The sequence below is a fragment of the Trachymyrmex septentrionalis genome, unplaced genomic scaffold (assembly GCF_001594115.1).
Source record: "Trachymyrmex septentrionalis isolate Tsep2-gDNA-1 unplaced genomic scaffold, Tsep1.0 scaffold190, whole genome shotgun sequence".
In the NCBI taxonomy this organism is placed as follows: Eukaryota; Metazoa; Arthropoda; class Insecta; order Hymenoptera; family Formicidae; genus Trachymyrmex; species Trachymyrmex septentrionalis.
The window spans coordinates 1003181-1027683 of NW_017305072.1; the positions used below are offsets into that span (position 1 = coordinate 1003181).

General features: G+C 37.5%; 1 protein-coding gene across 1 annotated transcript in view; it reads left to right on the forward strand.

The window, feature by feature from the left end:
- LOC108747069 (helix-loop-helix protein 11) overlaps positions 1-24260 on the forward strand; it is a 154260-nt gene extending 130000 nt beyond the window's left edge. The window contains exons 3-6 of the mRNA XM_018484322.1: positions 18796-18946; positions 21730-21992; positions 22552-23006; positions 23305-24260. Coding sequence (XP_018339824.1) covers positions 18796-18946; positions 21730-21992; positions 22552-23006; positions 23305-23695 — 1260 coding nt within the window. The 3' untranslated portion in view covers positions 23696-24260. The remainder of the gene's footprint in view (positions 1-18795; positions 18947-21729; positions 21993-22551; positions 23007-23304) is intronic.
- The last annotated feature ends 243 nt before the right edge of the window (positions 24261-24503 follow it).

Genomic DNA, 24503 nt, shown 5'->3' on the forward strand with positions numbered 1-24503 from the left:
TAGCTCGAAAATCTATCTATTATTGAGTCTAATATTTATGACATCTTTCGCTCATCATATTATGAACTGTATTATATAGGTATATTTTTGAAAACTAACTAATTTTAAGGCTCAATAATATATAATTTTTGAGCTATAGTGTATGGAAGGTACTCCGCGAGTAGAATCTTACACCTTAGATACAGCACAGCTCACAAACTATCTATTGAGTGTTGCGCCTATGTCATCTTTTATTCATACATTATTAAGTTATAGCGTATACGAAAACTAGCTCATTTTGCCGGAACCCAATTTTTCATACATGTATATTTCAATAATTAATTGCGAGATTTACACGCTACGTTTTTTATTTTGTAACTTCTAGATCTCACGTATATAAATTATAAATTCAAATGTACATTCGCGCGTGATGGGGAGGTACATTAGCATTTACCGTATTCTTTCTGCAGGTAATTTCGAACATGCCAGTTTGCGCCATCAATTTCATCCGTTTTACTTAGAGAAATTCCGTTATACAGCGTACACACTTGCGGGCTTATGCATATTCCCATTCCTGCTCTTCTTAGACAATTTCTTCGAGTCGTCGTACGTCTCATTGGAGTGCGTACGTGCGTACACGAGAACGAGCCGTACGTGCATAAATGCACACGCATTCTGTCTTTCTCTCTCTCTCTCTCTCTCTCTCTCTCTCTCTCTCTCTCTCTCCCCTTGTCCCTTTCTCATGTACGTTGAAAATAGTCAGTAACATCGTTACCGCCTCTTGCAAACGATCGACTGTCACCAGGGCGCGGCACGCTATTGCAACAACCGCAAGATGCAAATTGAACTACCGACTGGTGTACACGAGAGAAGAGTGTGGCATTATAATTGAGCTGCAATTATCCCTTTTCTTTGGAAAGGGTAATACCGATCGAAGATGTAAAAATGTATATTTATGATGATATATTTATGAATTGAAATAAAAAGAATAATAATGACATCACAAAGTAAAATCAATAATCAATATCACTTTTTACGCTCGTGTAACTTACATTATAATTAAATATAGAAACCGTCCAGGTCACAAATTAAAACGAGCTCTATATTAGGTGTACGTGATAAATCTTTATTTCATTCAAATCTATAAATTTCACGGAACGTTCGACTTCACTTAGTTCTCATCAGCCTTGAACAAAAATTATAATCCATAATATAACGATTAATCCCGTACGATAAAAATAATGTATAATAAAAATTGCCGCTCGAATACGCCATGTCACGAACCCCGTAGAATGAAGTAAAAATTCAGGCAAAGTAAAAAGAACAATACTTTTATTTTTATTCATTCGCCGCCCATATAGACGTAAATAACTTGAATTTTACGAAAGTTGGGCAAGAGTCAGGGAGGAGTAACGTCGCGACTTTGTCGTGAGCGTGCTACGGGATGAAAATGTATTTTCTAAAGCGGAACGGTTCCTTTCAAGAGTGCTCTCGTCACGCCCGAAAGGGCTGTGCAAACGGTTTAACGGAGTGACATCGTAAGAGTGTGACTTAGCGCCGCGAGACGCCTTGAGAGAGGCCGAGGGAGGAGGTCGTCGGGTGAAGGGCGAGACGAAGGGATTCGCAATGTGGGAAGCGCGAAAGAAAGAAAGATAGAGTAAGGGAGAAAGAGGAGAGGGGGAGGGGGGGGGGGAGGGTACACTTTCTCATAGTAACGTGCCGATGGAATGACAAGCAGCGGCGGTTGAATCTTTAATCTTTCGCGACGCGAGATATTAAAGTTTCTCGAGGGCTCGGCAACTACTTGGCCCACGCCGTACTGAAATGGGGGTTTAAGTTCGATAGGCAGCAGCGCACTTCTACGGCGATATCGACGGTCGTTTTTTAATGCATAAATAAAAAGACTCTACGATGGCACGCCGATTATCTTTCGCTATCGGTTCGACGATTCTCTTGCTCGTGTACTTATCTACTCGCTCTCTTCGTGGACCTCGTCTGCTTATCATGGTAAAGTAGAGACCCTTATTATGCTCATTACGATCAGGAATTCGAGATGGATGGTGTTTGCGTGTGTGTGTCTTGTCATGAGAGGATCTCCCTTGAAAGATATGGAATCGAGTTTGCTGAAAAGGAATGCTACGAGGATAGAAGTAGAAATGATATAATTACGCTATAAATTGTACATGATGTTTCTAACTTATAAATGAATTTTCATAATTTTAATTATCGTCAATAATAAATTACTATTTTAATAATTCGCGCGCTATATACAAGGGGTGTGCAATAATAAAAAAAGTAATACAAGTAAAAATAATAAAAGCATAATAATTTCTCGCGATCCGAGTTAGCGATGTGAAATTACTAAAAAGATTTTGCTGCGCAATCTTTGAATGTTTAGAGTGATTCATTCTAGTTGCTGGCACAGGAGAACGAAAGAGAGAGAGAGAGAGAGAGAGAGAGAGAGAGAGAGAGAGAGAAAGGCATTTCGCATATAGTATGCAACGATAATTTTCATGATAGACGAACGATCGTTCCACGGCCGTGGAATGCAAACAATGTTGAATGCAACCATGTTCAAGCATCGAGCCTTTCCCTTCTTTCGCATCCTTCCTATGTTTGGTATCTCTTCGCGCGTGTGCCTTCAAGTCTCGTTCACACGCGAGCCTCGCACAGGTTTTACCATGCACCTTGACATTGAGGAGCTTTTACGAGCACCTTTGACTTTCCCAAGTTGTGATTATCAGCGTAATCGTCTTAAGCCTCGAACGGACTATTCATTTTTCGCTGAACGATGAGACATCGTAAAAAACTCGTAAATACCGTAATATTATATAAAACGTTTGATAATAATATGCAATACCGTTAAGTTATTAGTATATTATTCTAAATATCTCAGCATATACAGCATTAACAGCAATTTCAAGCGACTAAAGTTTCAGCAATTTCAAAGTGCCTTACCGTAGGTAAAATTCTTCTCTTTACCTTGCCGGTAAAAAGATTAATGAGAATATTAAAATAGAGGAATCAGGATAACACAAAGGATCGTGCTTACAATTCAAATGAGATTTGATTCAAAATCAATGTAGTTCTCGTTCGACGGAAAGATATACTATATTCCCTATTTCGCAACGGACACACGTCGTTTCCGTTTGGCCGAGCCAGTGGGCGAATTTCTCATCGGAATATATTCAGCTGGGTCTTGCCTGCATAAAAAATGGTGGTTGCGATAACGCGATAAGTCGCGTGAGAGAACCGCGTGAAAATTCACAAGGTTCCATCCGAAGGACTCCGCCTTCGCCGGCCGTTGTGAGCGGACCTGCACGTTCGCCGCGTTCCGCGCTGTCCTTGTCGACAGTCAAGGTCATGGTCGTCCGCACGCTTGATGCCTTCACGGCTCTCTCTCTCTCTCTCTCTCTCTCTCTCTCTCTCTCTCTCTCTCTCTCTCGGCATCCAATGGGAATCGCGTATCCCATAAACGGCCACGTGCTGCTTGCTCGGCTTGCTGGTACCACGGCACAATTCATCGATGCGAGCGTGTCCGATTCCAACTACGAATGTGTGCAAACTAGTTTCCCTGGTCCGGTACACGCCTCTCGTCTTCGCTGTTTACACGCGAGCGTGCTCTTTGTACTCTGGAAATTTAACGTCAGGGACGTTTCCACGGATGCACCCGTATGTCGTCCGTGTACGACCATGTTCCCATGATTCTGCACGTCGCGTGAAGTACGTCGTAAAGGAGCTCGTTTTCACTCGGTACGTATTCCATACCGGATATCGTTATCGCGTTGAAGATAACGCCTTGAATATCTGCGTCCTACGACGAATATTAAAATATAGACAAAATCATCATCTAAATTATTTATGGACAATACACATCATTTTCACTCGTATATATGAAGAATTTTGTCATCTGACTTTAATCTTTCTCGCTTCTTCGAACGAAGAAGTAGTGCATTTTTTTATATGATTGGAAGAACGTTCACTTTTTTTTAACAACATGTTTGACTGTATTTTTTTACGTCACGTGATGTCATGTTTAATAAAACAAACACATTTTTTTTAAATACTTAATTAAGATAGAATTCACTGATAATTGTTATTTTTTATACGGGACTGATGATGACTAAGTAAGGTCGAAACGTTCCCCTCTTAATTTCTATATTGTCTAAAGACTAATGACAACGTTGAAACTTGTAATAAAATAGTTTTAAATTGCGACTTGCTCTCAATTGACTTCCTTTTATCGTTGCTTAACATTCTTAGAGGTAGAAATTTTATATTTATTAAAATATTACGTTGCTACTTGAGAGATCGAAACAGACAAAATAATATGAAGAAAAAGAAAAAAATCTTTTATTGCAATCCATCGCTTACATTTGAATTAAACTCGCTTATGAATCAAGTATTTCTTGATTGTAAATCATGATCGAATATATCAGAAATATATATCTTTATTACAAATGATATACGTGCACGTGTACATCATGAAGTTGCGTTGCGACGCATGACGAGCGCGTTAAAAAAAGTGCTTTGCATTGGAGTTTAATTCTTCTTGCAAACGGTCGATTTCTTATCAGTAATTATCGGAGCATTTATGTATATGCGAACGTATATTTTACACTGATCAGGCTATCACTATCGTGCGCATCATTTTATCTTGATTATCGTAGAATTAATACAGTGATAAATCTGCTTTTACGAGCGCAGTGTGGAAAGGTCCGAAAAACTTAACATTTTTCGTCGTCATGATAATGAAACCTAATGCATTATACCGAGTGGCTCAATTGAAGAAATCAGGGGAAAGATAAACTCTTGATTCCCGCGCGCATTGAGACCGCATTGACCCGCCGTTAAACGAGTCTCGATTCGTCTCGATTCGTCTCGATTCGTCTCGATGATATTCGACTTCGTAGACGTAATAACGTCGCAGGCACTTAAGGCAACCAGCCAATAGTCGACGATTTGTCTCGCACGAAATGACCTCGGATTTCCGAACGTCTTCATTTATGCCTTCCGGAGCTTTCTCTCGCAAGTAAGGATCAAGATGAAAGAGAGGAATCGAGTATGATTTTTCACGATTAAAATTACAGCAGCTTCCGATGATAATAAAAAGATTTATTTCCCTGAATTTATTTATTGGATATCGAAATAGGAACAATAAGTGGGGCCTCCCTTGAGTTAAATATCTTGTTATTTTGAAATAAATATCTTGTTACTTTGTACGTCAAAATGTCAATCACTCTTATATTTTTATGATTGAACTGCTCAGCTTCGAAATAAACAATATTCATATTCATGCATTTAGTAAATAATGAATTTGAGTCAAATTTTTTCAGTTGTTTTAGTTCAGTTAATAATGTATCAAGTAGAAGCAGTGGCGATTTATAGAAATAGTTAAAAATTATTTAAATATGGCACAGGTTGACATATTTTGATATAAATTTATGTACATATCCAATAATGTAAAATTATTTTCAGGATCTGTGTCTTGTTAAATTTTCAAATACTTCAATAAAATCGTCACGAATATAGGATTTGCAAATATGTATATGACGGCGAAAGTCTGCCGACTGCGAAATGTACGCTCTCGATCGGATGCGAGTTTAGCGCGAGGTCATTGTCGTCGATTGCGACAGCTTATCGTCGCCTGTGGGATACGATAAAGGCACAGTCGAACAAATGGCGGCATGTGCTCCTCCGGAGATTCTGAAGCTAGTCAACCGAGACTTCACGCGATGCATACAGAGATGGAATAGTGCAGTACAACGATCAACGAGTCAGATCTCTCGCGTATCCGTTCTCACGAGAAAACCGACTACTGACACTCGATCGCGCTCTTAGAATCTCGCGTGAAGAGTGTCGGATGCACGCGAGCACGCGGTCAAACACGCCACGTCTACGCCGCTAATCTGCTATGCGTGACCACGGTACCAAAACCGTCACTCTTTTGTGAGCGATTCTTGCGATTCTTGCGATTCTTGCGAGATATTCGGCTCGAGCAGAGTTCGTTCGGTTGCAATCCAAAAGGAATCTCGAACGCCTTCTGAATCTTTATTCCGAGAAAGAGCATTGGGTCTACACATCTCTGTCCAATTTTCATATCGTACAGTCTAAGTAGAAAATATGATTGGAAACAAGACCGTCTATATAAATATTAAAACTTTAAATACAAAGCGCCTTCCCGGTCCGAGTGTTAAGATGTTGAACTACTATCTAATATACATTCAATTAAATTGAATTAATATTTCCGAAATAAATTGAGAGCCGATGAAATTATCGGATTCACACAATCAATCTGAAACAAATAATCCTCCCAAATTCTCCCAAATCTTAAAAAACTGTAATAAACTTATTGCGAAAAATAAAGGATTAAGTAGAAAAATGTTGAATTCAAGCATAACAAAATTTAATGGCTACGTTTAATTCTCTCCGAAGTCAAAATCTGTAACACAGTTATACTGAATCTACATACGGAAAGAATTTTGCTGTGAAGAATCTAAAAATTTAGTTGAGGATCTAAAAATAAGTTTATTGAACCGTCAAAATAGTTATGTAGGAAATTGACGTGATAAAAAATGTTGATACTTTAATAATCAGCTTAAGTGTTCTTCATAATTATTTTGATAGTCCAATTAAATTATTTTCAGATCTATATATCTAATTGAATTTGTAAATACTTCAGCAAAACCGTTCTTTTTCCGTGTAAGATATATTTAATTTATTAATTAAAATTTATAAAAACTAATTGATTTCACAAAGAAAGTCACTAATTAATTTCGATTAAAATGACATAACTCGTATAAAAAGGAATGAGTATTTTATTTTAATAAGAATAATTTAAATTTGCAGACGTAACGTAAAGAAAATTGAATAGCTTGACATTTTACAAAGAGATATTTAATTGAATGGATTCAATGAAAATAAATCTACGGTCAGAGGATTAAAGACAGTTTTATCATAGACTTGAAATATATTAAATAAATAAAATTGTAATTTTTCTGGAAAGAATCGCCATAAGATTAATGGTTAGGCAAGTACACGAAGTGACCTTGGCCTTGGCCATGAACCAGCTTGTGGTTTGTGAGTCGCCGGCGTCGCTGTCACGGTAGTGGTCGGGCGCCAGCTTATCTGCTCAAACACATCGAATCTGGAGCGCGCTAACTAATTACCGGCTTTTCCATGAGTCTGGCTGAGGCCAGTAATTGCATGCTCGTCGCACTATCGACGGGGGTGATTCTCTCCCAGAAACACAGCTACAACCCGCCGCTGCGCTCGGATCAGAGTATCAGGTGCACGTTCGTTCTCGTCACTCGGATTTTGTCTTCTCTTTGGCGCCCGTTTTCTTTTAAATCCATTGCTCGTTTTGCATACGACCTTCGTTTTGCACACGTGTTCGTTCTGCGTACTCATCAATGTACCCTTTTTTTTTAAATCCTGATTATTATCTAGAACATGCATATTTATTCGAGTCATATCATGTGATGCTCTTTTAATCGATGTATTTTTCTTCTTTTTTTTTTTCGATTTTTTTTTCTTTTGAAAAAACATCGCTTATCTTATGAAGATAATACTCGCTGCACGTAGATAGAGCGATTTGATTGAAATATCTCAAAATTAAGATACAGATCTGAAAAGAATTCCGTTGGGTCATCAAAATAAATATATAGAATACTCAAACCAGTTGCTAAAATGTCAAAACTTTTTGCAGCATTGCTTATGCTCGGAGTTTCCTACATAATTATTTTGATGGTCTGATAAAATTATTCTCAGATCTGTATGAAGCTAAATTTTTAAATACTTAAACATTTTAACTTTAATCGTTCCTTCCGTGTATATGTTTGTAAAAATTGTTGCAACCACATAATTAAAATACGATATATCTTGCAAAAATGTAACAGTATATATAATTAATTCTTCGTCATTTATGTAAGATAAAATTGAAAAGGAATCACCGAATAAGTTGTACAATAAATTGATAAAGTCATTTTCATATTTGGTCTACGTTTCTCACATCCATTTCAACATTAGGCTTCCGAGGAGTACGATATTATTTCGTCCGAATTTTAATTTATATTAATTATTTAATTTTTATTTGGCGTTCCTTTCAGTCGAAGTTCACGAAATCATCTTTTTCTTCGCCACGCTTTGAAACATCGCTCTGACACAAGTGGTTTTTTTATTATCTCAACTCTCTGACTACTACATGCCACTATATTGGCTTCCCATTAACTGATTCTTTGAAACGGAACGCCACTAATGGCTTCCCTTTAAACGACGAAATCACTATATATATGTAGTGATTCTTCTAAATCTCGAGAACTTTGTTATCAGTAGGAATGTTCCGAATTGTTTTGATTTGTATTTATTTCAAGAAAGAATGTGAGAGTTTTTTTAGTGTTCTCCCCTCAGCCAAGCTGTGGGTGTAATGATGACTGTTAAATTCATAATGTCAAGTTATATCCAATTGAAGTTTATTTTAATCATTTCTATAGATCGCCAGCTCCTACTCGATATGTCGTTAATTCTATTAAAACAATGGAGTTGAACAATTTAATATAAGAAAATTTACTAAATTTATTAATTAATTTATTAATTTAAATTTAGTTTATCATTTACTAAGCTTATATATATATATATATATATATATATATACATTAATACATTTTTTACTTTGAAACTAAACACAGAAATGTATCGATATACATTTTGACATGAAATTAAAAATAACAAAATGTTACTTAACTCAAGAGATTACGTTATTATTGCGCCTTTGATATCTAACAGTGCTCAGCCGTAGTAAAAAAATTAACATTTTTGGTAAAGATCAGAGATTCGCCTTTTATGCCTAATATCTATATTTTTTAATTCGATTAATGTAACAAATTTGAGATTAATTTCTAATGACAGAGGCGTCAGGTTAATTAATCTGCGTTTCTTGGAATGCATCGAGAAATGTTACTGTCAAAACAAATGCAAGTAAAAACAGCAATCCTCGACATTTTCAAAAATATTTGACGTACATTGGTGAGAAGCTGTGTGATAGATCACTAAATTAAAAAGTAAGTAATGTAAACGAACAATTTAATCTGTTTACATTCAACAATAAAAGAAAAACGGACACAGAACGTGACGCCGTTTCACGAGATGCTATCGGATAGCGTCGTGTATTGAACGGATTATCCGCGACAAATTTGTCCGTAACTAGAGTATCGCTGGAAATCCTATAAGCCAGCGACTTAACGCCTTCGGATATTTGTCGATCCAATGCGCGCTTCCAAATCCGGCAGAGAGTACACGCCGGATCTGACCCACTTATAGTGCATTGCTGATCCGATTATTCAAATCTTCTCGTTTAAGAACATAAAGATTACGTAATTGTATCGAATGACAACGTGGGAAAGTGTAAAGAAGTATCTTCTCTGAATCGATTGGCATTCAAATAAATGAGATTTATCTTAAAATTTCGTATCTTTCGTATATACCTATAAGGTTTCCTAGAAATCTTGGTTGGTTTGATTTCTTGAAAATCGTGAGACTCTGACATTTTCATAATGTGAGAGTAAATTGATTTGGCCTGGCTGCATATCGATACGCACGGTAGAGTGTGTGTATATATGTATACATATAAAAGATTGAGGCAATAAATTGGGATATCAAGTTCTTAAATTACCAATAGTATTCCATGATATGTTCTCTTGAAATTCTTTATCAAATAAATCGCACTTAGTATTAATTATTCGTCGAAGTCGTAATGAAGGCTTTCAGAATTTTAGATATTTTACTATTTATTGTATTTACACAAGAAACACCTCAACTAACAATTAACAAATACGTGAAAAGAAATTAAGAATGTATCTACAACAAAGGCATTTTCCACCTATACGCTTCTAATAATACGAAGACTATTTACATCGCTTTGACGCAGTGTGCAATGCACGCGCGGTCGTTAATATCGATTCATCGAGAACGCACGTATAACTCTCTCTTCTCCATTGCACACGCATTCCCACGCGCATTCCTACCGACTACATTTTATAGCCGATATACATAGGCGAACTCCCGACGTTACAGTCTAACAGCCGCGCGACTAGTATGTTGAACCGTGGCAAAAGTTGTTACGTGGACATTATGTATTTATGCTAATGAACTCCTGGGACACGATTAGACGCCGATCTTCGTGCAAAATCGATACGTAAAAGTTCGCGTCCCGTCACGGGCAGGAACTACCCGTGACGGGACAGACTTCGAACACGTCTTCCGCCGTAAACGGATCAAGTCGGATATGTCGATTCGTCAACTTACCCGATCGGCTTCCGAGCTTCCGGCGAACGTCCGTCGTCAGCCTTTGCTCGCTCGGTTGAGTTAAGCTTCAGCTTCGTTCATGCGTTCGATTGATAAAGGTGACGAACGGACGTTTGTCACGCTTGGGCGTTTATATGATTTGATGTCGGATACATTGAATTTTATTATACGTGAAAAATATGAACGTTTATTTTAATCTTTTCCTCGGTTATATTTAATAGCTTATACGTATTGTCTAATCTTTATATGTATTTCAATTAACATTATTCTAATTACTATTCTGCTCGTTTTTGTTGCAGGTATGCGAACGAATCATCTTGCCACGACAAACGCTAGTCGGCCTGTATCGTAAGAATGACATTTTAATTTTTCTTTTTGATTATTTTTTATGTAGAAATTTATTTTTTTATATTTTAGAATTTTAGATTGTCTGAGGAAATTACTAGAAATGTCAAACATCCATGTTTATACGATTACATTATTTATTACTTGATTGCAAATTAGTTAATTAGCTAAGATCATCAATATTAAGTTTCTTCCACTTACGAAACTTTAATTTCTTGTATATTTTCTGTATTTGTACGTTTACACTCAGAGAAAAATATACTAAATTTTAATAAATATTTATTCGAATTTGGTGCCAATTGAACCTTTACTAAATGTAAACATATAATTATTTGGTACAAAAACTATTAATTTGATTTACCTATTATTATATTTTATTTAATAAATATTTCTTTTCCGTAAATAAATGCTGTATTAGTATTAATATTCAAACAATTATTTATTAAAATTTAGTACATTTTTCTCTCAGTGCACATATGAATATTTTAACCACTAATATCAGCTTAGAGCGAAAATAGCATCATTCTCTTCTGTGTTTAAATTTCTCATGTCATTACAATTATTTATTTCTATAAACACTCATTGCTAATAACAACGATATTATAAATCGCGTTTCTTTTTCTTAATCGGCTTCTCCGGATCATGTTGAAACTCGAGAATAACGAGTCGAGTCACACAGGGAGTAATGTCCTCGAGTGCACGTACGAGAGTGCACTACGCTCAGAATGCAGTTGCATAACACCACGACTGGTCATTCTTGTCCGACACCTTCATTTCTCTTTCCCTTCTTCCCTTTTTGTCTTTTAGCTTTACGCCTTGACGTCATTCCATTCTTTTTTTTTTATTCTTCTCTCGTTTCTCTCCACGTTTCAGTTCACGATCTTATTTAAAGAGGCAACGTAAAACTGTAACAGCCAACAAACGTCGGTGCTCTTTGCATCGTTATGCGTGTGAAAATGAATAGACAAATAGACAAAATTATGCTTGTAATTCAAAATCTTCTTCGAGCAAAACGATAAAAAGTATTATTGAATAATGTTCGTATAATACAAAAGGATGGAAACGGAAAAAGGTACAAAGTGCCAATTTTACGGATAAATTCACGGAGAAAATTAATTAATTAATTGTATTCACGCATTTCTATCCTCATTAAGTTTTCTATCGCGTTCACGCAGCGACTGGCTCTTTAACGGAACAATTGTAAAAATGTTTCGTTCCTAAATCCGTAATAACAGAAACGCTTTTAATATATCTACTATTTCGTCGAGATCGGAATGTGCACCGACAAGCGTTTTAACGCGATTTAAAAATTAACTTGCGCCGAGAGCCATCCAACCACTTTGGGAGAGATGTATTATCTACGAAATATTATTCGCGCTCGCGCCCGCTTCACGATATGACAGTTCCGTCCGTCTTGTCGTGTACAAGGAGGCGGCAATAAACGTTTTTAATTACAGCACGACGATAGAGCACTTTGAGACCGCGACGTAAAAATGGGACGGAGAAAAAGCGGACGGGAGGATGAGACGCGCGAAGTACGTGACGGCGAAGAGCGCTTCGCGGGAAACGTATTTTCGTTCCTGCACGGAAAATGCACTCTCGCGCCGACGTCTGGCGCCGCGGCGCTTCGCCGCAACGTACCGTGACGGACGAACAAATGCGTCCGATTTATAATTCCCCGTCGTGGAGTAATAGCGAAGCGTACGCGGACGGGACGTAAAATATCTTCCGCGGAATATTATACTTCGCGGTACTCTCTCGATTGAACACTCGAGAGTTTCAGCGTGCGAGATCGCGAGGATTGTCCGGTAATAACCGTGCAATTACGGGAAATTATATGTTTGCCTTATAGAGACAAATAATAGGCGACGCGTTGCTCCGACTACAATCGCAAGCGCGAATCAGATGAAAAAAAAGTCCGCTTAATCGTCGTACTATTATATTTTTCTCTTATAAGAATTGCATTGCGAATCCTTTGAAATTCATTAAGACGCGTGCAGTCCCATATACGTAATTGTTCCCCGTTCTATTGCATTATTCATCGGTTTAATTTGATGAGTTTGGTAAAATGAAAAAAGAAAACTTAATTGTATCATTTCCGAATTTATCATTTTTCAGTAATGTGCAAGCCTTTTAAAACGACCGCGAAGAATCCTCCGACGAATATTGATTTTCGTTAATTTGTTAAGCCACACTTTTAGCGTACTTCGAGTTTATAATTATCGTTCGGTCAAATCAAGAGAAATTGGCCGTGTTGTGTGCCGACGTAAGCGTGAAATTCCGTTTTATCGCATATTATGTCGCAATTTCGTCATCGTAAGCGAAAACAGACACCAGTCGTCTTTCAACGTCCGGTCCAGCGTTCGGTTCGCCCTGGCCGCTGCGCCATCGCAGTGAGGCCGGTTCGAATTTCTGGCATCTCTGGTTTCGTCTTAGGACGCCGGCGGAGCCGCTTACTTAGCATACGGCGCATGGACACAAAGGGTTCCCTTCCAGGAAGGTGATTCGAAAACGACCGTAGCAACCTACGGCCCCCGTCTTTTTATCTTTCCCGCGTGGTACCGGTCTGACCTCGCTTCCTCGTTACCTCACCGTAGAGAATCCTAATTAGGCCGCGCATATTCGGCTCTTTCGCAAAATAACGTAATCGCCTATTGCGACATTCGGAGAGAAAATTAATGCCGCAGGAAACGGGGCAGGAGGCGGGGAAAAAATAACAGGGATGTAATATTTGTTCCAAATCGAGACAAAGAGATGAATTCATATTATTCGCTTGTACTTCAAAAGTGACACAATAAAAAAAAACATGATTTTCTAGTTATTATCGTGAATGAATTAAGTAAATGTTGCTGTATCAATTAAAAGTGAATTAACTTATCTTAATAATAATCATATCACGATTCAAAAAGATAGTTCTAAAAAAAATGTTCACATCTAAGAAAAAGTGATTTCCCAGGAATTATAAAATGAAAATAATATTTTAGCATGTTAAATACTTTCTTTTTGCCGATATATATTTAGTTAATTAATAATTTTTTTCAACTTAATTTTTTTAGTTGCGTCACTTTTTTTTTTTTAGTAATAAAGTGGTAAAATAGAAATAAGCTTAAAAAAAGTTCTAAATAATGGTTAAGATCTTTTAAATACTTCTATGTGTGCGAGATTTTATTACTTAAATATATTTCCATGGAAAATAATAATTAATTTCGGTCCCTCTCTTTCTCTCTCTCTCTCTCTCTCCCTCTCCCTCTTTTTTTACGCTGTCATAAAGCACAAAATGCAGGAGACTCTTTACAGCAACTACATTAAGTGAGAGAGATGCTCTTTTACGGAAATTGATAACTAATTATTTACCAAATTACTTTGCGGAATGTTAATTTCATACGCCTCTCCCGTGTTTTTGTTACGCCAGCCGAGAACACGTTTGCGAGTGAGCTGCCGCTTTTATAAGCAAAGGTAATTACGATATAATAATAACGGCGGGCGTCGTGGCGCGGCGTTTTGCGCGGTGAATCATTGGCGCCGTTCCGCCTGCTCGAAAATTTTCGTTCGTGCATATTATGTAATTAAGCGCGTAGAATGTACGACGCGATAACAGCAATTAATTACAGCAATCCAGACCGCGTCGTTTCTGCGAAAGGAAACAAAGTTAAGTGCGCTTATGAATTAGATTTAAATAGGATTATTATTAATTCTACGATTATTACAGTTATTTAACCTTTTATTACCATCAAACGTACCTAATATAAAAAAAACTTTCAACAATTTTTATTTCAGTAGACACTATTGACAGAGATAACTGTATTATACAAGCGTATAATGTAATAATGTATAATGAAATTAAAAGTTACGATTCTTTTGCTGAAGCTCTTCATAGGAATACCGCGGTATATTATCGTTTTAATGGCATAAAAATTTTTAATAATGCCTTAATTCAACATTATGACACCTTACGTGCTGCCTATCGTATCTCTTGATTTTATTTCCATTGATCTGCAATCACGATGGCAATTTGTAGTCGAGGAGGACGCAATAGAGAAGAGGGATGCACCGGTGCAAACGGGAACAATAGAACGTAGGGGAACCGTGATAGTGGGGAATTCCTGTTGGATTCGCGCGCGGAATTACAAACGATCGCGCGAGTGTAGTCGAATGAGGGCGAGTTCGCGGTGGGTTCTCTCTTTCCTCTTCTCCTTCCGTCTTGTTCTCTCTTCTCTCCCTCTTTCTCTCTCTCTCTCCTCTCTCTCTCTCTCTCTTTTTCTCTTTCTCCCAACTCGAATGCATCGGCGCGTTCGTGTTTTGGAATGCCGCCGCCGCCGCTGCAACAAGAAGAAAACGATTCGATTCCATCGCCGTGGCGGCGGAGAGACTCGACGGGAAAGTTCTCGCGGGCCGAAGAAGGAAAGGCTCGACGAGGAGAATCGAGCCCTTGGAGAGAGCGAGGAAGAGGGAGAAAGTGTGAAAGGGAGCGAGTATAAAGGTGTGCGGAAGGGCGAGAGAGGAGGAGACTGTAGTAGTGACCAGTTGTAGAATGCCACAGCTTACGTTGCGTGCCACGACAACGGCGTAGAAGTGCGTCTTTTCAAGAATCTCTCAGAGTATCCTTAGTGTACTCTCTCTTTTTTTTTTTTATATATACAAAAAGAAATTATACGTTCTGCATTTGTGCACTGGAAACACTTACTAAATTTTGATAAGTCATTTGTGTTTGAATAGTGCCGACTAAATATTTACTAAACATAAAGATTTCTTTGTTACAAAGTCATTAATTCGATCAACTATCATTTCTATTTATTGAGTAAATATTTATTTGCTGTAAGTAGATGTTTAGTTGACGCTATTCAAATAAAAATATCTATTAAAATTTAATAAAATCCTGTATTTTTTCTTAGTGTGCTTTAATAAATGATAATTGATAAATATTGCTGAATTTTTACAATTAAAACTGCAATTACTTGAAAATCGATCTGATTGTTTTGAAGCAGAACTGCTGAAAGAAATGTAAGAGCTACAAGAGCTGAATTACGAATTTAATTAAAAAAAAAAAAAAAGAAAAAAGAAGTTAATCAATATCTTCTCTACACGCGTTTTGGGAAAAATATTTTTTCGCAATAACGTGCATTCATTGTTCACGAATACGCAACATCCCTTCGTCGATTATTTGAGGGGAGTTGTAAGCTTCGTGGAAACGTGTTCAGCAGGTGGGGTCACGAACTCAGGCACGCGATCGCGCGTTGCAGCGGATTTTCCTCTCTTTCGATCACCAGCTGCCAGCATTATTTCGCCCTTCTCATCTTGCACTTCTACATCGATCGCGGCGTATTGTCATTCCATTCAGACTGCGAGAGGAACCGCAGCTGTCGTACTCTAAACTTTTCCTTACGCACCGACGAGATCGGAAGCGTATAATAATCGGTGGATTAAAAATTCGCCGAAAATTCTGTTCGTGCGTTCTAATTTTATTCTTTTATTTAATTATTATTTTTATCAATATTTTCATTATTAAATATTGACTTTCGAAATTGTCAATCAAAGTAAGTTAATCAAGGACTAATCAGTTTTTATGCGGTAATTAGTGCTGAATTTTTTTATATTCATATAAATAATGATACCGATATTTCATAAAATAAATTGGTACGTTTAGAAAAATATTATTACTATTTTTCTATAAATATATAAAAAAAAAATTGAATTAAAAAAATGGAAATTTTGTGAATTTAGAATTGTTGTTAATGCATATTTAAATTTGAATTATTATTGCGAATGTAAATTAGGCTGCGGATAGAAATTTGCGGCCTGTGTTCAAGAAAGAAAAGGTTGTCCCATCTATAAATCGTTACCTGTTACCTGTAGATAACATCGTCCCCATCATCGCCGCCGCCATCGCCGCTGGCGAACGGCCTTGGCCTGCGTCGAGTTTTACAAAGCGATTCGGCTAACAAGAATTCGGCACGTGCATTGGAACTTGGGCTGAGCCGACCGTAGAAGCTGCGTGCGAGAGATACGGTCTTCCGGCCTGGTAATCGACGCCAACCTGCTCCAAGAGATTCTTTTTATTCCGCTCCCGAGAAAGCAAAAGTTGTAGCCGTGACGCTCTCGACCTTCCGCGGCTAGACTTCAGAAACGCGTTCAGCAATTAATATTGCGAGTGCGAATGAACTCTATCGACTATCTCTTTATCATCAACACGTATCTTTATTACACAACATTTTTTCAAGTTGATTTACGATCTTCAATTACAGACGTCATTCCGATTTTTAATCCAACAAGTATATATATATATAATGTCTCCTTTCACACTACTATCTTTAAAAAGTTCCGTTTCTAGTGGGATTTTTTCCCTATTAGATCACTTTTTAACGAAAATGATATTAAGTGAGACATTCTTTAAATCGTACATCACTCTATGAGCTGATTGTACTGATTGAGCTGAAATACTTGTTGTAGAAATTATAAAAACAATAACCAAAAACGATTCGATTTGTTTTGAGGTTCCTTTGAAAAATATTTTATGAAAATTATAATTCTATATGATCACTTGAAATAAGATATTTGGATTTACTTCTAAGTGATTAACTGAAAGTAAATAATAATTGAGATGTTACACTTTGATATATTCAGATTACTAACTTGTGATCTTTTAGTGTTACTTTTTTGATATATTATTTGCTATTATTAATTTTCATTATATATATATATATATATATACTTGTGAAAATAAGCGCAATTTAAAATTAATTTATTTCGAATATTTTATTTAATGACTATTATTAAATCTGTCTTTTCATATCCGTTTTCAATTACTTGCATTTTAACTAGATAAAATGAAGCAATTTTAATAAACCGTTCGGATATCTTATAATAAATCTCTTATCTAAATTCAGTAGTTAAATAATTATTATTCAAAGTACATTGCTTGTTTTTATCGTAATTTATATTCTATAAAAATATTGAAATAAAATAATTTATTATATTTTAATTCAAGGAGCTCCTTCAGATATTCTTATTGTGTACAAAATATCACTTCATTATTTCCAATTACTATGTTAATCGAAGATTAATAAAATATACAGATTTTCAATTTATAAATTAAATAATAATTTAATAATTTGCCTTTTATTTTATTTTATTTATATTTTATCTAAAGTTAATACTTTTTTATTTTTTTTTTTTATACGAGATATGTAATAGAGTTACATAGTTAGAGATAGAGAGGGGAAAGTTGCGCGTATCAATTGCCCGATTGCTCGAGGTATCCAATTAACACCGAAAAAGAAGGGGCATCTCCGAGGGGGATAATCGAGCATGTTCTTTTCTTTTTTTTTTTTTCTTCTTTCCTTCAACGTAAGAACGTGACGCGAAGGACCGGCTGCTCGGAGAAAGGACGAGGCGGTGGTAGATCATCATTCGTGCATTTACGATCGCAGCGTACACGGGGCATCTGTTCGTTAACCACCTGTCGGCAGGTGCGAACCGTACACCCGGCCCCGTTACCCCGCGCAGTTGGTATCAATCGGCCCTTTTGTTTTTGCTGGCCTCTTCTTCGAAGTCATTCCCGTTTTACTACGACGTAGTACGCACGACACGCGATAGCCTCCACCGGATGTTATCGGCCCATACAGTGTGGTCCCCTTCTTACCATCCCAACCCACCCTTTAAGCTTGTGGCACGGTAAACAGGAAGTCCCCAGGTCTTCTCTTCTTCCCTCGGCCGATAGTTCTCCGATGCAGGTTGCATGTGATGCGTGAGGAGCACCTGCGATAAACGCGATCTCTCTAGATTTATTGCGAGGTCTTCTTTTCTTTTTCTTCTCTCGAGTTCTTGTCTCCGGTCTTCTCGACTATTTTTATTTCGACGTCTCTTTTCCTGATCGTAAACGTATTTCGTGATTTTACTTCAAGTACAAATTTACTTTAGCGCGAATTTTAACACTATACTGAAAAAACGTTTTGATTAAACCAACGAAAGGGCCTAACAAGAATGGCATTGATTGTGATAATTAGAAATTCTGTTCGGTCTCACAAAATGTCTCATTCTTGTTTTGGATTCTTTCGTTGATTTAATTAGAATATTTTTCTCAGTGAAAATATGGTGACACTTGAAGATTGTAATAACCTGAAAAAGTATTACGATTTGGCAAGAAATAATTCCTGCTTATTTATGTTATAGGCTGCGATACTCCAACAGACTGCCGAATACATATACCAATTAGAGCAAGAGAAAACACAACTGCTGTCACAAAATTGCCAACTAAAGCGATTGGTAAATCAACACGAAGGTGGCGATGTACCTATCAAGAAACGCAAACCCGATACCCAAGGTAATGCTTTGTCAACTTTTAAAATAAATTTATTTTGTACAAAAGTGAAAACATTCATATATATTTTTTTTTTTTACAAAAGAATATATAATTTTATCAAAATAATCTCAAAGATATCGCCCGTAAAAAAATGCGTTACAAACCGTGAAAACGTAGCGATAATGTAAAACTGCATCAATAAAACATCATGTCATTGTTTGCTGGCAAACATTTGTATACATAAAGAGCAATAGAATTAACGTTCGTCGGCCGTCATATAACGTGATTTTCCAAATGGACTTGAATTATTTATCATTCGTGCGACCGCGATTGCAACGTCCCATGTGTCGCTGCAAAGCGCGAAAAGTTGCGCGGATATACATTGCAATCCGCTTATTTTACGGTTTTCCCGCTTTTATACGGCGCCACGTCGAAGTTTCTATAAGTTATTTCTCAATCGCGAAATTGAATTGTTGCATTTCTGAGACTTCCGCTCGAAAGTAAGTAAATACCGTCGTACTTTCAAATAAACATGACTGTATGGATTTTCGCTTTTATGGTAAATTCGACCGCGCTTTGCCACAATATACATATGTAAAAATCGAAAGTTTCTCTTTTTTGATCCATTCATAAGTAATCTAATCTAATTTATACCGGATCAGTATACTAGCGATCATATTTTGTAGTAAGAGTGGGAAATTTTGCAAGCAGGAATTTTTTAATCTCGTGTCGACAATGTGGTCATTGCGGACGCATTTCGAGAGAGCCGTTCATCATTTTCGCGAAAGTAATTACATTCTTCGCGACTTGATATCGCGCGAAGGGATGTACAGGATGTACATATTTCAGGAGGGAAGCTTAATATAATAACGAGGTGATACTCCCAGAGGTAACTATCGCTTATATATAAATGAAAAATTTCCATAAAATTTAATTTGATTTGTGGAACACTCAATTCAATTGTTATCTACGCGAAGGAGAATCTCTTGGAGATCCTATAATATTTTATTGTCTTTTTATCGAGATATGAAATAAGTGAAAAGGAGTCTCAATATTTTAAATAGGATTTCCTAGTAATATTAAAACTTTTCATTTTAATGTAAATAATTGTTAAATCCACGATATGTCGTTGCACATGCATCGTTAGATGTTCAGAAAGTAATATCAGGAAAGTTAAACTTTCGGGGATTATAAAGGGTCCAGAGAAACGGACAGGCAAGCATCAGGACCGTCCTCGAAAGTCTTTATTACTTCGAGGACTAAATACAAGGGGCGAATTAAGGGTACTCTCCTGTTTCGACGCCGGTGGCGTTTCGACGACGTCGCCGTCGCCGTCGCGGCGGTGTGCCTGTCGGAAAGTATCTGTCGCGAACTTCGGCCGAGACAATTTCAATTTCCGGTTCTATCGTAAATTAGTTTCCTCCGTTCGATGGCACGGCGATATTCAGAAAGTTCGTCGTCGGCTGTGCGACGAAGCGGATTTAATGTCGACGAACCGACTTTTATCGATCAATCGCGGTTAACCCTCCCGATTGCCTTCAAATATCAACCCCAACATTTACAATAATTATTCGCCCGATGGGGAATAACGTTTTGTAATCGAACCCCTGCGGGGAAGAAGCTAATTCGAAGTCTTGGCAATTTATTTAAAATAATTTTATGAATATTTTTTATAATGCAAATTGTACAAATAGCGATGAAAAATTAAAATATATAGGAGATATCTATGTTTTCGTATTTTTAACCGCTGCACTCAATAAAGTTATTATTATTATTTAAATGGAAAAAAAAAACATTTTAATTATTAAGATAATTTTACATTTCATTTGAATGATTATAGACTGCCTAATTAAACCTATAAGTATATGAATAGTAAAAACTAATTAAATGTTAAATATGATGTAGTGAGAGATTAATATTTAAATATATATTCTTAAGATATAAAACCATAAATAATGAATTAAAAACTTTATAAACAATTTAACAACATATCTCTTTTAAATCCACGTGTAGGCTGAACAAAAAAATTGATATTAATAGCGTTCGATGTCGCGGTTGTGATCTCATTGATACCAATAGCCGATAATCACAGGTACCGTTCGAAATCACATTAATTAATAAATGTTTGAGTGATTGAAAATGTTTGCAAGGACGACGGACAATTTGCTGTACTGTTACCACATTATAATTCACCGTAACATTCTATGATGTCAAATAATGTGCAAATGAAGTGAATATACAGGAACGTTACATTCACTTCGCTTTAATATAACATTGAAACAAACGGACTGGCCTTTGATCTGCGCGAAGTGTAACGGTCTCTATATTTGCTCTATATATCGTAAACAGTGACCAGATTTAATTTCGCTCACGGTCTCGCATTCATTTATATCGCGCGGACAGGTTGGTACACTGGCATGTGTGCGCTGGAAATCTAAAATACGTTCTGAAAGTTCATTGCGGGTATTCGCCGACTGTAATCCAATTTTGCGAGCCTTTCTCATAAATTAGTTTCATAAAAACGTCAAGTTGTTTTTACTATTAAAATTGGTTTTTACAGCTATTATTTATCTAACGTATATGACTTTTTTTATGTGATGTCGCGATGGATTTGGAAGGTACGAAAAATTAGAACAAACAGTAAAAATAATTAGAATAAAATATTTTATCTAATTATTTTTCAAATTCTTTCGATTTTGATCTGTTCTAATCTTATTGAAGCACTGATCGATCGATTCACTTTTTTTACAGGAGAATATCATGATTCAATTTCTCTCTCATTTTGATTTCTTCTGCTTTTACAGGTGTTGTCGTTAGTCTACCAATGCACGTTAGCGAGAGCGGTGACGAGGGTTTAGGTAGCATGTCCCCCGAGCCGTTGTCAGTAATCACAGTGACCACAGAGGGACATTCCGTTGTGAACAGCGATGTGGCGGAGCTTAAGCGACAGCTAGATAGGGAGCGTCAGGCGAGACTGCATTTAGAGAAACAAATGAGAGCAATTCAGAGCCAGGTGTATCCAGAGAGATTCCGAGACAATCAGCTAATCGCTTATCAGCCCCACGAGGTAAATTCCATTCCCGTACTACTTTCACTAATCTTTCGGGGAGTAAAGTAAAAGTGGACTTTGTGCAAATATAAATTAATCGATATAACTTTTAGGAAAAGAAGAATAAATTGATAAAATCGGTAATGTGAAACTCTATAAAATTTGTAACTGTGAAAAACGTTATGAAAGAGCGATAACAGAGGCCTTAACTGGAAAATCGCAGTCAATGAAAACGAGTAATTTCGATTGCCAAGAGATCGCTATCTGTACACGATACAGAAAATAATCCAACCGTAAACTCGTTTGACCCTCGAGGATTTAAACGTTTTTCAGCCGAAAGATATTGCAAACATTGTTTTAATCGTTCGCGTAGATAACTGCGCGAGTCTGATAACAGGTCGTTGCAACATTGTATACCGTTTTATTATTTCGATTGAATTCATTTCCTTCCCTTTCCCTTTTATCTGCGTTCCGTGTACAAAATATTTTATCTGGTCTCCGCTGCGAACAGACAGATTGCAAGCAGACAAGTTTTATACATGCGATAATAGATAAAAAACGACGATTACTTTCTTAGGTGATCGAGCACACAGACAACGTGATGGCGCAGGAAACAGAAGAGGCGGTAGCCACGCTTCAGGTGGTATCGGTCATGTCTTTGCCGCCGGTAGGCTCCACTCAAACTGTAGAGACGTCCAGTCCGGATCCAAGCTCGCCGCCCTTGTCGCCGCAGCCGGCTGAAATGGTGCCGGAAGAAATCAAAGAGGAAGAGTCACGCGCGAGTACCCCCAAGATTGTCGCCTTTGCCCAGAATCAGGTGTTCACGGCGATGGAGGAGCCAACTACCGCGGATTCGTTCTCGTCGTCGAGTCGCGTCACGTACGCTACTTCATCCTCCGCAGATTTCAAGACTGGCTCGCCTCAGTACATCACCGCGAGTCCCAGCAGGCCCTTCTCACCGGTTACTGAACCACGGCTACCCAGCGTTTTAGAGGCCGCGATGAAGGCTGAACCTAAAGTCGAGGTGGAGAGGTATGTGACACGCGCTTATTTTTACCTTAAATACGAATAAGTAATCAATCCCGATTGTTATTTGAAAAGATTGAGCCTAAGTCAATAAATGGTAGGACTGCTTTAGAAGTGATATTTAATTTACCCTTGTTTCAAATATCTAAATCGTCTAATGTGACAATCATTACGTCATATGTAAGCATTTTTTTTTTTTGTACAGAAGAGTACTGTAAGTCCGATTTTTTTTTTTTGTATGAAACCTAATACACAAGATCTAATGAGAGTCAATTTTGCAATGAAAATTTTCTTGACCCTGCAGGTTGCCTTCGCCATCAAGCTCCCTAGACGATGGTACGTCGCAGGCAAGGTTATACATCGCGAACACGTCTCGACAGAATCTGGAAACAATCGTCGAGGCGATACGTCATCTGGAGGGTGACCATTTATTCAGCGATGAACCCGCGCAGGATGTGCCATTGGCACTGACCAACAAGCAACAGCAGCAACAACAGCAACAGGCGACGGCGAACAACTCAACGTCAACGAAATCTGCGACCACCACGTCCGCCTCTTCCCCTTCACCGTCGACGACGTCTGCCACGGCGGCATCCGCGAAACAACGGATACTGCACGCCGATCGTTTTCTCCAATTTCATACGCAACAGCAGACCCAGCAGCGACCCGGCGTGATCGTGGTGAAGCATTCGTGATCCAATAACACCCCGCACTCCGTACACTGAACTACACATTCAGAACGACGATATCCTCACCTCCACCGCGCGAAATCATCGTGGTTTATCATTCGAAAATGAGGTATCCCTTTCACCCGATTCAAGAAAACGTTCGCAGAAACAGGAGAAGTGGTAGCGATTATTACGATCAAGAATCACGTGTACTCTTCGCGCTAAAGAACTGGGAGATATATTGCGAGATGTACGAAGAGATGAATTTTATGTATGTTCCTATTAAGCGCTTCGTTCGTCTTCGCCTCGACAAGGCCGCTAAGAAGGATTAATAATGCATGCGATTGAAAGATTTTTAGATAGAAAGGACAAAGTGATTTGAAATCGCGGATATAGTTTATAGGTGAAGGTTCGAATTAAATTTGAAGCTTGACGAAAGGATCCTCATTGTCGAGTTGTCAAAACGAAACGACATTATCGCGCTTTATCTCATGTAAATACTAACGATTCCTCCTGATCATTTCCGACGATCGCCACGAGATAGCTTTGAATCTCGATGAGTCCTTCTCCCCTCTCCCCCCCTCCCCCCCTCTCCCCCTGGAGAAAAGTTCTCTTCCCTCGCGAGAAAATCACGAGGCTCGAAGTGAACGTTTCTTCTTCCGTTTTAATGGGTAGAACATTTTTAAACTTAAGCGAATAACTACCACGGTAATATTTCTAGCGTAAGGTTGCGTACGCTGTATGATATACATATATACAATATTACATACATATATTATTTGTAAAGAGTATAAAATATATATACAGATTTACGTTCTTTTTTTACATTGTTACG